The sequence below is a fragment of the Hippopotamus amphibius genome, chromosome 9, assembly GCF_030028045.1.
Source record: "Hippopotamus amphibius kiboko isolate mHipAmp2 chromosome 9, mHipAmp2.hap2, whole genome shotgun sequence".
NCBI classification, from domain to species: domain Eukaryota; kingdom Metazoa; phylum Chordata; class Mammalia; order Artiodactyla; family Hippopotamidae; genus Hippopotamus; species Hippopotamus amphibius.
The window spans coordinates 113,948,761-113,963,340 of record NC_080194.1 but is presented as its reverse complement, the minus strand read 5'-3'; the positions used below and the strand labels follow the sequence as shown (position 1 = coordinate 113,963,340).

Here is a 14,580-nt window from a genome sequence, read left to right as displayed (position 1 = left end):
AGCTAGTGAACTTGGTCACCAGTAACCTGGTCACCAGGCAAATCAAGCCTGCAAGAAAGGAAGCCAGTATTCAAATTCCCATGTAATTGTCTGACCCAAACAATTTATTTTCAACATAAACATATAACCTCAATGTGAGATGTCTAACTAAAGCAAGCACCACCAACAAGACCAAGACAGCATCTCCTCTTCTAAGTTTAGGTTTTGCCCAGAATTCTTGATACATGGACTAGCCCATACCAAGAGTCATTGCTCCCACAACAAAGCCTTGGGCTGCCACGCGCATGTGGATCAGGTGAACAGACATTTTAGTATTTCCCCTGTTCTTTAACTTATATAATCCATATGCAACGATTGCTGCAAAACCTGCCATTCCAATGGGGACAAATGGTGCCTCTCTAGCTTTTTGGATAAGTTTAGATCCCTGATCTTCATCATATGAAGAAAGAGAAACATCTGTGTCGCTTGACATAGTGATTGAAGAATTTTCAGACAACTACCAGACGTCTCAGGCTGCAACCCGGCTTCTTTTTCTGACAGTTTCTATGTTCAAAGTTCAGATTCTGTAGCCACATACCCCTGGGTTTCCCTCCAGGTCCCAATACTTCTAGGCTGTGTGACCTTGGCCCGTTACCCAACCGCTCCGTGACCCAGTTTCGTCCGCGGTGCAGTGTGTACAGCAATAGTTCTGACCTGAGATGGTTCAGAGGACGAATGAGGTCACGCGTGTGCAGCGCTGTGTCACGTTGGGGAATGGCTAACATGACCTGACAGTGGAGGAGGTTTTGCCACCGCCTCCGTCCTCTCTGCTTCTCCTGCAGCCCCTCATCCCCGCCCTGCCCAGCCCAGATCCAGGGTGAGAAATGAGTGGGGGAGAGCAGAGGCTGGGGTGGAAGTGGCCTCTAGGGCAGGGACAGGACTGGGCTCTTCCCTGTCCTGCTCAGTTTTACTGGTTCTCTTGTTTTGGAGCAAACCTCATCCTGTGGCTCATTCCTGGCCATGGTCTCGTCCTTCTTGCCCCAGGCCCTCCCCTGCTCCTCCAGGTGACCGACCAGGCAACCAGCCGCTGCCTTTGCCTGGCAACCACATCATCCCTGGAGCAATGTCACTGCCAAGTGCTCAAGGGCTCAGAGGGGGTGCTTCATCCCAGACATTCTCCTAACTGCCCATCTCCTTCCAGGCTCCTGCCCAGACCAGCCAAGGGCTGACCTATAAGGCCACACCCCAAGGGGTGTCTGCATCCCCAGGTTTGCCAAGACCCCTGGTGTGGAGGTTGCAGTGGGTAAAAGGCCCACAAAAGCAGCCCTTTTTGTGCTATCCTTGGTCCCACAGAGGGGTATAGCCTGCCTGACTTTTTAAAAATGATTTGCCAATATTTTAAAGATCGGGGCATTATTCCCTAGGATTCAGATTTCCAACTTCTCCTGAAAAACTGGAAGCTCTGAAAACCGGAGTTCACATTCCCACATGACAGCAGTGGGCCACAGGGAAGGGGAGGCCACCACTCAGATGGGCCAGAGCTCTCCAGGTCACCACTGTCCCCACCCAGGCCATCTCCCCCATTCACAGTTTCTCCCTGGCCCCCATAAGCATCTCAGTCTGCGACCCCGTGAAGGGAGAACTGTGCCTAAGTGGGTTCATATAACATGTCCATGTTGCAGCTGCTGGTCCAAGGCAGGCAGAAATGCAGAGATGGGCTGGGGGGGGTGGGGGGGGTGGGATGAGAGCAGACTCTCAGGGGCAAGGAATTCTGGGGCCAGAGAGCTGTTTGGTGTCCTCAGCTGTTTGTGGAATTTCACGTCCAGGGGCCAAAGGCACTCTACACACACACACACACACACACACGCACACACACACACGCACGCACACACAGAGCCCCATTGTCCAATCTGTCAGCAGATCCTGCCACTTCTCACCACCTCTATTCCTACTGCCTGGTCCGTTGCCATCTTCTCTCACCTGGCTGGGTACAGGAGCCTCCTCCCTTCCGTTCTTGCCCCCACAGTCTGTCTTCCTCACAGCAGCCAGAAGGAGCCAGTTAAAACCTACAACCTGCCTCCTCCCTCCTCTACTCAAAACCCTCCAAGGACTCCCACCCCTCAGAGTCAAAGGCAAAAGCTTACAGTGGCCCTGAGTGAACTGTCCCCATCACTTCTTGTCTCCTCCCATGCTCCATCAGCCTCCTCGCTGTTCTTGAGTATCCCAAGCACACACTCTGCCCACAGGTCCTTGGCACTGGCTGTTTCCTCTGCCTGGCCCACCGTTCCTGCCGGCTTGCCCCATATCTGTATGGCTCCCTTCCTCCCTCACCTCCAAGTTTCTGCTCAAATGTAACCGTCTCTGTGAGGACCTCCCTATTTTATTTCTTCCCTCCCACTAATCCTCTGAAACATAATCATTTACTCATGTACCTGTTTGCTGTCTTCTCCCCTCACTACCATTGATGAGGGCAGGGATTTTTCTCTGGTTGGTTGTTTTTTTTTAATACACGTTACATTTTATTCTATTTTATTTTTTAAATTTTATTTACTTATTTATTTTGGCGGCATCCAGTCTCTTGTGGTGTGTGGGCTTCTCTCTAGTTGAGGCACACAGCCTCCGTAGTTTCGGCTTAGTTGCCCCGAAGCATGTGGGATCTTAGTTCCCCAACCAGGGATGGAACCCACGTCCCCTGCATTGGAAGGCAGATTCTTAACCACTGGACCATCAGGGAAGTCCCTCTGTTTTGTTCATTGCAAACAGGGCCTAGCACAAAGGAGGCACTCTATAATATTTGGTAATTGAATGAATGAATGAACAAATATGTGAAATGAGGGCAGTAACGGTCCCAAGTAAGCAGCGTGGCTGTGAGGACTCAGTCAGTGTGCATCACGCAGGGCCCCAGACTTGGGCTATAGTGCTCTGTGGCTGGCATCTCGCAATTTTTTTTTTTTTGGCTGCACCTGCAGCTTGTGGGATTTTAGTTCCCCAACCAAGGATCGAACCCATGCCCTTGGGTTAGGACAAAGTCCTAACCACTAGACTGCTAGGGAATTCTTGGCATCTTGCAATTCTTAATCATTGCATCTTCGAAGTGTAAGTGAAGTCTGATTAATAATGGTACCTTCCCTGGTGGTCCAGTGGTTAAGACTCCACACTTCCACTGCAGGGGCACAGGTTCAGTCTCTGGCCGGGGAATTAAGATCCCGCGTGCCACGTGGTGTGGGAAGAAAACAACAAAACAACAACAACAACAAAACAATGGCGCGTGCACCACAAGCAATCCCACCCACACCCCCCACACCCTCTGGATGGGTCTTGGTCACCCACTCCTTGCCCCCAGCCAGTTAAGGCTGCTATCCTTTGTCTGGCAGCAGCCTGGGTGCCGGAGGGTTCCGTGTCAGGTGTGCATCAAAGTGGCCCCAGGCACCCATGAGGGCCTGCACTGGCCCCAGGAGGATCCCCATGCCCAAGGCAGCGTGACATTAAATAGCAAACACAAAACACCATGGCAGGTGGAGAAAGAGGCTTGGGTAGGAAGGAAAAGCTTCTCTTCTGCTTTCTGAACAAGAAGGCCCACGTTCTGTAGCTGGCCCTGGCATCAAGGATGCACACCTCACAAATGGTATGTGCTCCAGCCACGGGTGCTGTTATTGTTACTCAAGACCCCATGATTAGGGACTTCCCTGATGGCACAGTGGTTAAGAATCCGCCTGCCAATGCAGGGGACACGGGTTCAATCCCTGGTCCGGGAAGATCCCACATGCCGAGGAGCATCTAAGCCTGTGTGTTGCAACTACTGAGCCCACGTGCTGCAACTACTGAAGCCTGTGCACCTAGAGCCCGTGCTCCGAAACACAAGAAGCCACCGCCCTGAAAACCCCAAGCACTGCAATGAAGAGGGGCCCCGGCTCACCGAAACTAAGACAGCCCATGTGCAGCAACAAAGACCCAACGCAGCCAAAAAAAAAAAAAGACCCCATGATTAGAGGGAAACAGGGACCAGCAAGAGAAAGCCCCCAGGCTCCTGGGCCAGATGCTGGCCTCCTAGGTGACCAGCCCTGTCCTGGAAGAGAACATTCCCGTGCCCTGCCCACCACCTGCCTTGCATCTGCACTGTGAGTGGTAGACTGAGGACGAGCCAGGGCACGCCCCTTCCTCCCGGCCTCAGTTGCCACATCTGTGAAATAGGACGAGAGCCCTGCAGGTTTTCCTCTGGCAGCAACAGCAAGCACTTTGCCAACTTAAACCTGGGGGACGTATGGGTGGCAGTCATGGTTTCTGACCTGTCACAGGGATTGTCGTGGTTGCTCTGCAGGGTCCCTGGGTCAGGGCTCATTTTCTGCCGCCATCCCCCAAAAGTTCAAAGGGTGATACAGCTTTCATCCCTGAGGGGTGGGTGACACGGTGCCAGGCCTCAATGATGACTTCAACCCAAGCATCAACAGCATGCATGGCCCGGGTGAGGGCACCACACCCTGAAGGTGGCTTCAGGCCAGACCCTGGGGATGGCTGCAGACCCTGATGCAGATCTTGGTAGTGGCCTCAGAGCCCAGTGGTGGCTGCAGACATGATGACAACGGGGAGGTGCCTGGCATATCCTCCCCACTCCCTCCTCCTGCCTGAGCCCCCATCTCTCCCTAGTCACTAGGATTCAAGCCATTCTCCAGGACCCATTTAATGAGCCAAGCTCATTAACTCCCACAGGCTTCTCCTCCCCACCTAATTAACTGACTTAATTAGGGCTTGCAGGCCCGGCTCCGCCCAGCCCCCTCCCACTCCCATCCTACCCACCTCCTCCAGGCCCCAGGCTCAGACAAGCCTCCAACAGGCTGGGAACCAGTGAGGGTGGGGCTGGGTCCCTCCAGCACCCAGGCCTCTGCCCTGTGTCCCTCCCTCCAGTCCGGGAGGGCCGAGCACAGTGCCCCTCCCAGGCAACAGCCCACAGCTGAAGGAGCGGAAATTGAGAGAGATGGGTGGGGAGAGGGATGGAAGTGAGATCAGTGGGGTCCGGTGAGAAGAGGTGAGGATGGCAGGGCTAGACAGGCTGGACAGCTGAACGGTTAGGGACCTGGACTCCGGAGCCTGCCTGGGTTCAAGCCCCGGCTAGCGTGTCAACCTTGGCAACTCTCACCTCCCTGCATCTCAGATACAACACGATAGCGCGCCCACACCGTAAAGTTGTGAAATTTAAACGAGTTCATATGTGTAAAATGCTTAAAATCTGGCACAAATCTGTGTTTAAGTCGGTGGGTGGGGGTGGACAAGGGCTCCCTGAGGAGGAGGGGCTGGAGGAAGGGAGGGGACAGACGAGGGTGTCGTCCTGCGGGGTCAGGGAGAACCCCCCACCCGGCCCCCGCAGGCTCTGGGGTACAAGCCGTAGGCTGAGCCCGGAACTGTAACCAGAGGCTGCCAACTGGGAGGCACCCGTGGCCTGGGAGAGGTTAAAGGGACAAGTAGCAAGAAGGATGCAGGTCAAGCTCTCCCATTCCTACTCCAGGAAGTGGGAGAGGCTGGCCTGATTAGGGCAGGACCACCACGCTCTGTGCCCCAGTTTCCCCATCTGGGGGGGAGGTCTAGCCTTGTGGAGGCACCTGGCACATCCTAGATGCCTAATAAATGTTTAGAGACTCATCCCTGAGAAGCAAGGTGACACAAAAAGGTGTTCAACAGCCTTCACTTCCCCTAGGACCAAAGTAAAGAAAGTGGGCTGCGCCGGCAGCAGGCAGGATGCAGGTTAGACGGGAGGCAGGGCTTCTGGGGTTGAGGGGTACAAGATCCCGAAGGTGGGAAGGAGAAAAAATGTGTCTGAGCTGCTGAGCAGGCTCCTGGGGAGCGGCGGCCAATCAGCGATGAGCAGGAAGGAGTAAGATGGGGCCTGAATACCGGGGTGGCCCTTTACCTGCTTAGCTCAGAGCCTGCTGTTTATTGGTGTCATTAGCATAGGGTCTCCCCCACTAGACTGGAAGCTCCTGAAGGCAAGGATTGTCTGTTTAGCCCACCCTTTTATCCTGGTGCCCTTATACAGTAGGTGCCTGCAAATAAGTGTGAATAAGTGTGAATGCACACGTGTGCAGGAACCCAGAGGTTCCTGATGCTTACAGGGAAAGGGGCCCCAGGTGGCAGCCCATGCTTCCACCCCACATGCTCAGCTGTAACCCCCCCAGCTCCTCAAGTGGCCCCAAGAACAACCGCCCTAAGAGGACAGGAGCTGGACTGCAAGGATTCCAAACCCCTGCTCCTGGGAACACTGAGCTTCCTCTGAGAATCTCCTCAACCTGGGTTGCTGAGGAAATAGTGATTATGGGGGACCGAGGGGAGAACCTTTCACTTACCCCTGCATTCTTTTTTTTTTAATTAATTTATTTGTTTTTATTTATTGGCAGCGTTGGATCTTCATTGCCGCGCGCAGGCTTTCTGTAGCTGTGGAAAGTGGGGGCTATTCTTTGTTGCGGTGCACAGTCTTCTATTGCAGTGGTTTCTCTTGTTGCGGAGCATGGGCTCTAGGTGCGCGGGCTTCAGTAGTTGCGGAGCATGGGCTCATTAGTTGTGGCCCACGGGCTCTTGAGTACAGGCTCAGTAGTTATGACGCACGGGCTTAGTTGCTCCGTGGCACATGGGATCTTCCCAGACCAAGGCTCGAACCCGTGTCTCCTGCATTGGCAGGCGGATTCTTAACCACACTGTGCTACCAGGGAAGCTTACCCCTGTATTCTTAAACACTTTAGAAACCCCCATTTACACGTAGTGTAAAGTGCTTGGGGTTGTAAGTGATAGAGACCCAATGCCAACTGACTTAAGCATAAAAGGGACTTTATCAGGGTACAAGACTAAAAAGTCCAGGGTCTTCAGGCATGGCTAGATCCAGGGGCTCAAATGATGGCACAGGGATTCTGATGCTCTCCATTTCTTGGCTCTGCTTTCTGCTAGGTTTGCTTCTTCCTCTGGGAGGTTCTCCCTGGTGGGAGCAATTCCAGGCTTATATCCACCCTCCTTCAGTGCAATGGAAAGAGAGCTCTATCGTATCGGCCTGGCATGGAGCACAGACCCACCTCAGAAACAATCACTGTGGCCAGGGGGCTGGTATACACTGATTGGTGGGAGCTGAGTCACAAGCCCACCCCTAGAGCCGAACAGGTGAGCCCCACCTTCAGAACCCCTCACGAGTAGGGAAGGGTATGTCCAGGAATGTGGGTCCCCAAAGGAAAACTGGGGTTCTATTGCTAAAAATGGGGGACAGATGATGCTGGGTAACAGAATTCCACTCTACTTGGAATAGGTGGGTATCAAGCCAGCCCCAGGGCCCTGTTCTAAGTGCTGGTTATTTGTGGCAGACACCACCCATTCCCCGCCCGGACCTCCCTGGGCCCCTTCCCGACTTCTACTGGCCAGCATCCTCGCCTCTCTTCCCGAGGGCCTTCTCTGTCCAGCCTGCTCTGCCCACATCCACAGTACGGCCCGCACCTGCCACCCAGCAGCTCTCACCAATGACTGACAAGAGTTGGGATATGATACGTGTTCAGTGTATGTCTGTGCATGTTCTACACTGTGTCTGAGAGCACTTCAGTTGCCTGCAGTGGTAACGTGTCACTGCCTTCCTGTCTCTTTTCTCTACCCCCCTACCTGGGATCACCTGCTAAAAAACCCATCTGATCTTGAATCCCTGTCTCAGGGTCTGTTTCTGGGAAACCCAAACTAGGACATCATTAAAGCCAGCCCTCCAGGGATGTGTACGAGACAGCACTTGTTTCCTTCCAAATGTCTGTCTCATTCCTGGGGCTGGCTTAGTGACCCATCCCTGAGGAAGGAGCAGAGACTGAAGGGGCTCTGAGTAGCCTCTGTTCTGAGGATGCTCCCTGGTCCCCTACAGTAAAGGCAAAGACCTATCACAGCCTCACTCCACTACATCCCAGAGAAACAGCCACATCCAGCCCTAAGAAGCACAGGCATTCAGATTAGCAGTGAGCAGTAGGTACAGGTGGGAGGGGCCAGGAAGCCAAATGTACTATCCATCCCCATGATCCTCAGAGAGCGAGAGATGAGATCATTTCAGGTAGTTCTTAGTCCCGACTTTAGAAAACAGAATCACGCAGTGAAAAAGTTATTTTTCTTTCTCTCTTTTTTCAAGATCCCATATAAAAACATTTCCACTGAGTAATTTTTAATTATTTTGAAAAAAAGGTGAAAAAATAAAGGATAGCCCTGTGCATATCTGCAACTAGAATCAACGTTAATGTTTTATCATATTTGTGTCAGATGTTTTCAATAAAGAAAGAATAACAGATAACAGATAAAGGTGAATTCCCAGGATCTTCCCCCGCCCCAGCCCCATTTCCTGGATTCCGTCCCCAAGGGGAACCACAGATAGTCTTCTCAAATCAGCTGGCATGCTTTCAGTGGCAAGGGACAGAATTCCCTTCAAAGCAGTTCCAAGTACAACTCAGCAGCTCTGCGATGTCATAGAGAAGCGGCTGTTTCCTCTCTGCACTGCTGTCACTCTGTACTTCCCATCATCAGTGGCATCCTGCTGACCACGATCACAGAGTTGTATTTCTACCCGGGAGGTGGGGAGACCATCAGGACTCTTGCTAGAACACTGTTTTTCTTACTTCAGAATATATGCTCTAGGGACTTCCCTGGTGGCACAGTGGTTAAGAATCCACTTGCCAATGCAGGGGACACAGGCTTGATCCCTAGTCTGGGAAGATCCCACATACATCGGAGCATCTAAGCCTGTGCACCACAACTACTGAGTCTTTAGAGCCCGCGAGCCACCACTACTGAGCCCACGTGCCTAGAGCCCGTGCTCTGCAACAAGACAAGCCACCGCACTGAGAAGCCCACGCACCACAACGAAGAGTAGCCCCTGCTTGCCGCAACTAGAGAAACCCTGGCGCGCAGCAACGAAGATCCAATGCAGCCAATTAATTAATTAAATTTGACTAATAAAAAAAGAATATATGCTCTAAAAAGGTGTTGAGAGGTTCAAAGATCCATCGCCTCTAGCTGCCGGACGTCCTAGGCTGCCCCACCATCTTTTTTCTGGTATATCGTGGGTTCTGGTGGGCTCTTGCTTTTCCTTCTCAGCAATAAACTGACCTGTGTCTCCCAGCAGCCCTGAATGCCCCCGCTCCTGGCTGTGAGCAGCTTCTGTACCTTTGCCCAAAATGGTATTGTCTTCAGCATCCTAAGCCTGATCGGATCTCTGCGCTACTCAGTCACCAATGCCACCAGGGTCCCTGATCATGCTTCATGAGCCGGTCACCAGCAGCAACGTCCTGGGCATGATGGTGGCCATCCGGGGGAGAAGATTATTCCTGTACAAGACCATCGTCACGCAGACCAACAAGCCAGGAACGGTCTTCTCCCTGTCACAGCTGGGGCCGGACGCAATAAGGAGCATCACAGAATGTAGAATACACTGGGGAAATCCCCAAAGGCCATCATTGTTTCGTTGATGGAGATGATCAATGTGGCCAAGACAATGTCCCAACAGAGCCCTTTCAGTACAGCTGATAGAGGTGCCCAGACTCATACAGTTTGAAACAGGATGATATGTAGATTCCAGAGAACAGGGACTCTATTTCGATTCCTTCCCTGTTCCCCCCAATAGTAACAGAAATTTCTGATACTTCAATGAACATAAAATGCAGCCAAAGGAAAAGTGCAAAATCATCAAAAGTCCTGTGGTTCCTGGTCTCACGTGCTTCCCTGTGCAGAGAGCAGCAACTGACTGCCCAAGACCATGCGGACACGTCAGCATTGGAGAGGGGTGCGGGCAGAGGAAATCTCAGTGGAGAGCTCTGTTTTCCAATGTTTCTTCTATGTCACTATGAAGGTCACAGTCAAAGATTTACCTTTGGGTTCTGCTGTCCAAATCACAGCCATCAAGACCCTCTCTTGGAAAGGCAACATTTGCTGTGGAAACGAAACTTTGAGCGGGCAAGAATGGATTATCGGGACTTCCCTGGTGGTGCAGTGGTTAAGAATCTGCCTGCCAATGCAGGGGTCACAAGTTCAATCCTTGGTCCAAGAAGATCCCACATGCTGCGGAGCAACTAAGCCCATGCACCACAACTACTGAGCCTGCACTCTACAGCCTGCAAGCCACAACTATTCAGCCCATGTGTGATAACTACTGAAGCCCACGCACCTAGAGCCCGTGCTTCACAAGGGAGGCCACCATACTGAGAAGCCCACACACCACAACGAAGAGTAGCCCCCGCTTGCCACAACTAGAGAAAGCCTCTGCACAGCAACGAAGATCCAACGCAGCCAATAAATAAATACATTAAAAAAAAGAGAGAGAGAGAGTGGATTATCTGAATGTCAAAGAAAAAGGACTGCAGCATTACAAACAGCTACCTTAGTTCCTCTCTTTGGATACATTGTATTGGTTCAGTCCTCCAAGAAGCTGGCCAAGATGGGGTCAGATGTGCAAGCAATTAATTGGGGAAAATGCTTGGGAGGGAAAATAGGGAAGAAGCCAGAGGAGGCTGGGAGAACCATCAGACAGCAATAGAGCCAATATTTGGAAAAGAGAAAGAAGGAAGGAAGGTGGGCTAGGAAGAGTCTTAGACTGCAGTGCAATGTTAAGAAAGTTTCAACAAATCCAATGGAGAGTTCTTGATCCCAAATTGCCTATCAGAGAAGCCCTGTGTCTCCCAAGAACTGGGTGCTTTAGTCTCTGCTGCCACTCAGTCATTGGCTGTGATGCGCTGGAGGGAAGCAAAGCAGCCTCTTCCGTGAGCCCTGCAGATTCCACAGCTGGTGCCCGCAGTCACCATTCCTGCAGTCAGAGATCTGGGTGGTGCATTTTCATGGCTGCCACATCCCACCCCTTGTGCCATATGGCTCTTCTGTGGATGCCACGAGCCTTGCTTTCTAAGGGGAAACTTTGAAAAGGGAGATTAGTGGAACAAACTACAGCTCCCCTCACCGCTTCTGCACTTGATCTCCAGGTCATAACTGGTACTCATCCCTTCTCCACTCCTCCATCCATTCTCAATTATCCACACCCTCACCTGTCACCTTGGCAGGTCTTAATGGGTCAGCCGGTGGTGTGACCCAATCGTTCAGTCTTGATTATCATAACCAACAGATCACTCCAATGGATCATGGGGTTCCATGTGTATTTCTCCCTGTTCCCACTTTACAAGCAGCCCTGCCTTCTTCTAATAACTGATCAGGGTACTTCTAGTAACTAATCAGGACAGTAACTCCTCTTCTTGCCTGCTGGTCCCAGAACACATGGAGTCCAGAGTACCCTGGCAGCAGCCATAGCTTAAATTTTAATGGGACCCTTGCTGTGTCCCCTGGTAAGAGTGTGCTCCCTTTGGGGACCAGGACTTCCCTCTGCAGAGTTGAAGAGGAGGGGTTTGATTTTTGGCAAAGCTTTACTAATCACAGTGATGGGAATCAAATCATCAGTTGAAGAATCAGGGAAGGCTTCTTTGAAAAGTGGCCTTGAACAGCACTACCCTTGATAATCATGGCTGGGAAAGTTCAAGGCCTGGTGCTACTTCTGCCCCTCTCGAGGCCTCAGTTTCCTCATTTGTAAAAAGAGGAACTGCTCTCTAAATGCTGATGTTCTGGGACTCAGTAGTTGTTAGACAAAGGAAGATATTCCCTCCCCACTTCCTCCCTCTCTAGTCCCCCTCTACTACTTGCCCAATAACTCAATCCCCTCCATTAATTTGTTTGGGGCAATAAGGCCTTACTTGGAGAGGATTAGAACACAGGATGAAACTTGAAACATTGGCAGGACAAGGAGGAGAGAGGAAAGATAAACATAGAGGAGCTATCTTGGAGAAAAGCTGTTTGGACTACAAAGAAGAGCAAAAGATGTTCTAGGCAGAGGAAACAAAATATATGAAGGCACAGAGTTATGAAAGAGCAGATGTTCTAGGAATACGGGCTGAGGTCAAGGCTGAATGGAGAAAAGGGGACCTCAGGAAGGGAAAGGTAGGAGGCCCCAAAGGCTAAGGGCTTTGAATGCCCAGATTAGGTTAAAATTTTACCCCTGAGGTAACAGGGAGTTATTGCCAAGTCTATGTAGGGGAGTGACCCAATCTACTTTGTACTTTACAGAGCGGATGAGCCCATAGACTTGGATTCCTTTTTTTTTTTTTAAAGTTTCGATAGAGGACTTCCCTGGTGGCACAGTGGTTAAGAATCTGCCTGCCAATGCAGGGGACATGGGTTCAATCCCTGGTTCAGTAAGATCTCACATGCCGCAGAGCAACTAAGCCTGTGGGCCACAACTATTGAGCCTGCGCTTTAGAGCCCGCGCACATCTAGAACCCATGGTTCTCAGCAAGAGAAACTACCACAGTGAGACGCTCGAGAATCGCAACGAAGAGTATTCACACCCCTCCCCACTCCTGCTCTCCTCAACTGGAGAAGGCCGGCACAGGCAGCAATGAAGACCCAAAGCAGCCAAATAAATAAATAAATTCATATATATTTAAAAAAAAGTTTCATTAGAGGCTGGAGGGAGACAAGTTAGGAAGTAAGACAATAATCTCCCCAGCAGAGGTTGCAAAGTCATGGCCCATGGGCCAGATTTGGCCCAAAGGAATGTTTCATTTGGCCCATTCAATATCTCTGAATTTGGGGAATTAGTTTCAAACATTTAAAAGTTGGACAATTGTATGTTAGAATGTGGATTTCCTGCTTGAAAAATCATCTGTCCACACAGGGTCCATGATGCTCCAGTTTGCTTCATCTCCACCACTCCCTATCATGTTACACCTGCCCCCAGTCACTAATCTATTTATTTATTTAATAAATTTATTTATTTATCTATTGGCTGCTTTGAGTCTTTGTTGCTGTGCGTGGGCTTTCTCTAGTTGTGGACAGTGGGGGCTACTCTTCATTGTGGTACGTGGGCTTCTCATTGTAGTGGCTTCTCTTGTTGTGGAGCATGGGTTCTAGGCACTCGGGCTTCAGTATTTGCGGCACGTGGGCTCAATAGTTATGGCTCGCGGGCTTTAGAACGCAGGCTCAGTAGTCATGGCTTGAGGGCTTAGTTGCTCCTCGGCATCTGGGATCTTCCCGGACCAGGGATCAAACCCATGTCCCCTGCATTGGCAGGTGGATTCTTAACCACTGCGCCGCCAGGGAAGTCCCCAGTCACTAATTTATGTTACCTATAAGTACTTGAGTTTGCAGTCCCTGGCTCTAAAACTTCTAGAAAGAGTCGGGGGTGGGGGGCCAGTGGTTGGGAAGAGTGTGCTGGGTGGACAAATAGGGAAGGTGCAGGGGGTTTTAGGGGTTTTCTCCTTAGGGAAACAGTGTGGGTGAGGCTGAGAAAGAGAGGAAAATAGGGCCTGGGAGGATGAGCTGCCCCAATCTCATCTCCATCCTCACCCACCTCACTTCCTTCCAAGTCACCAATTTCCAGTTACCAAGCAGACATACCTGGGTAGTGTCTTTGTACGTGCTGTTGCTTGGAATCCCCTTTCTTCCTTTCTACGTGGTGAGCACTGTGAATCCCAGCTGCATTCCATGACTAGCCACTGCCAGTTTACATCGCAGTCTGGGTTGGACATAACCCTCAAGGCCCCAGTTTACGACCTCTTTCCTAAGTTGATTTTCCTGAGTTAGTTCTATGAGGTCCTGCTGAGATGGATGGATGGATGGATGGATGGATTAATTTATATTAGATTGAAGAGCTTAGACGTTTCCCTCCTTGAAAAAGACACAGGCTCCGCCCCACAAGAACAGACTGGGACAGTCTGGGGCAGTCTGGTCCCGCAGGAGCCAGAAGGCTGGACCAGGTGACCCTCTCAGACTCCCCCGAGCCCTCTCTAACCTCGTTCTCGCCCCCTTGTGGGCTCTGACCTAGAAAAGACAGGAATGGGAGGAGAAAGCAGCAGCCCACGGGCACTAGGACCCAGCGCGGCCGGAAGGCGGGGTGGGGGCGCCGCGCGCTACTCCCTCCGCGCGGGGAAAATCTGCGCCCCGCGGCGCGCGGCAGGAGGGCGCGGCGGGAGGGCGAGCGCGCGCCGGGGTTACTGCGCGTGCGCGACAGCGCGCGCCAAGCGGGGCGGACAAAGGGGCGGGCGGCGGCGGCGCGCGAGCCGGAGGGCGGAGCCGCGGGCCAGGCGGGCAGGTGCGCGCAGGCCGGAGGGCGGAGCCGCGATGCCGCGATGGAGCGCAGCCCGGGCGGGCACCCGGGCCGGGGCCCGAGCGCCAGGCGGAGCGCAAGCCGGAGCCGGAGCCGCAGCCAGAGCCCGGACCAGGCCGGGGTCCGGGACCGCAGGGCCGGGCTCCTCGTAGCGGCGGCGACGGAGCCCCCCAGCGGCTGAGGGGCTTCCTCCCAGCTCCTGCCGGTGGCCGGGACTCAGCAAGCCCCCGCAGCCGGGGAGCGCGGGGGTCCCCCCACCACATCCAGGACCCAGAGATCCTTAGCAAAGCGGGTGGCCCCTCCAGATCCAACCCAGAGCGACTCCCCAGCCGGGGAAAGCGGAGACTACCTCCGTGTTGAGAAGACAGCGACCTCCCTGCGGTTCCGCGAAGACTCCCCCTCTTCAATCTGGGCCCCCACAAGACCTAGAACGCAGTGACCCCCCTGTCCGGGATTGTGGGGACCCTTTG

At 52.5% G+C, this 14,580-nt stretch overlaps 1 protein-coding gene across 1 annotated transcript; it reads right to left on the bottom strand.

Annotated features, from left to right (window-relative positions):
* Positions 1–229: 229 nt before the first annotated feature.
* LOC130861658 (HIG1 domain family member 1A, mitochondrial-like) lies at positions 230–472 on the bottom strand. The gene has a single exon (XM_057750719.1). It carries the CDS (start codon positions 470–472, stop codon positions 230–232), a length of 243 nt encoding a protein of 80 aa, XP_057606702.1.
* Positions 473–14,580: the final 14,108 nt, after the last annotated feature.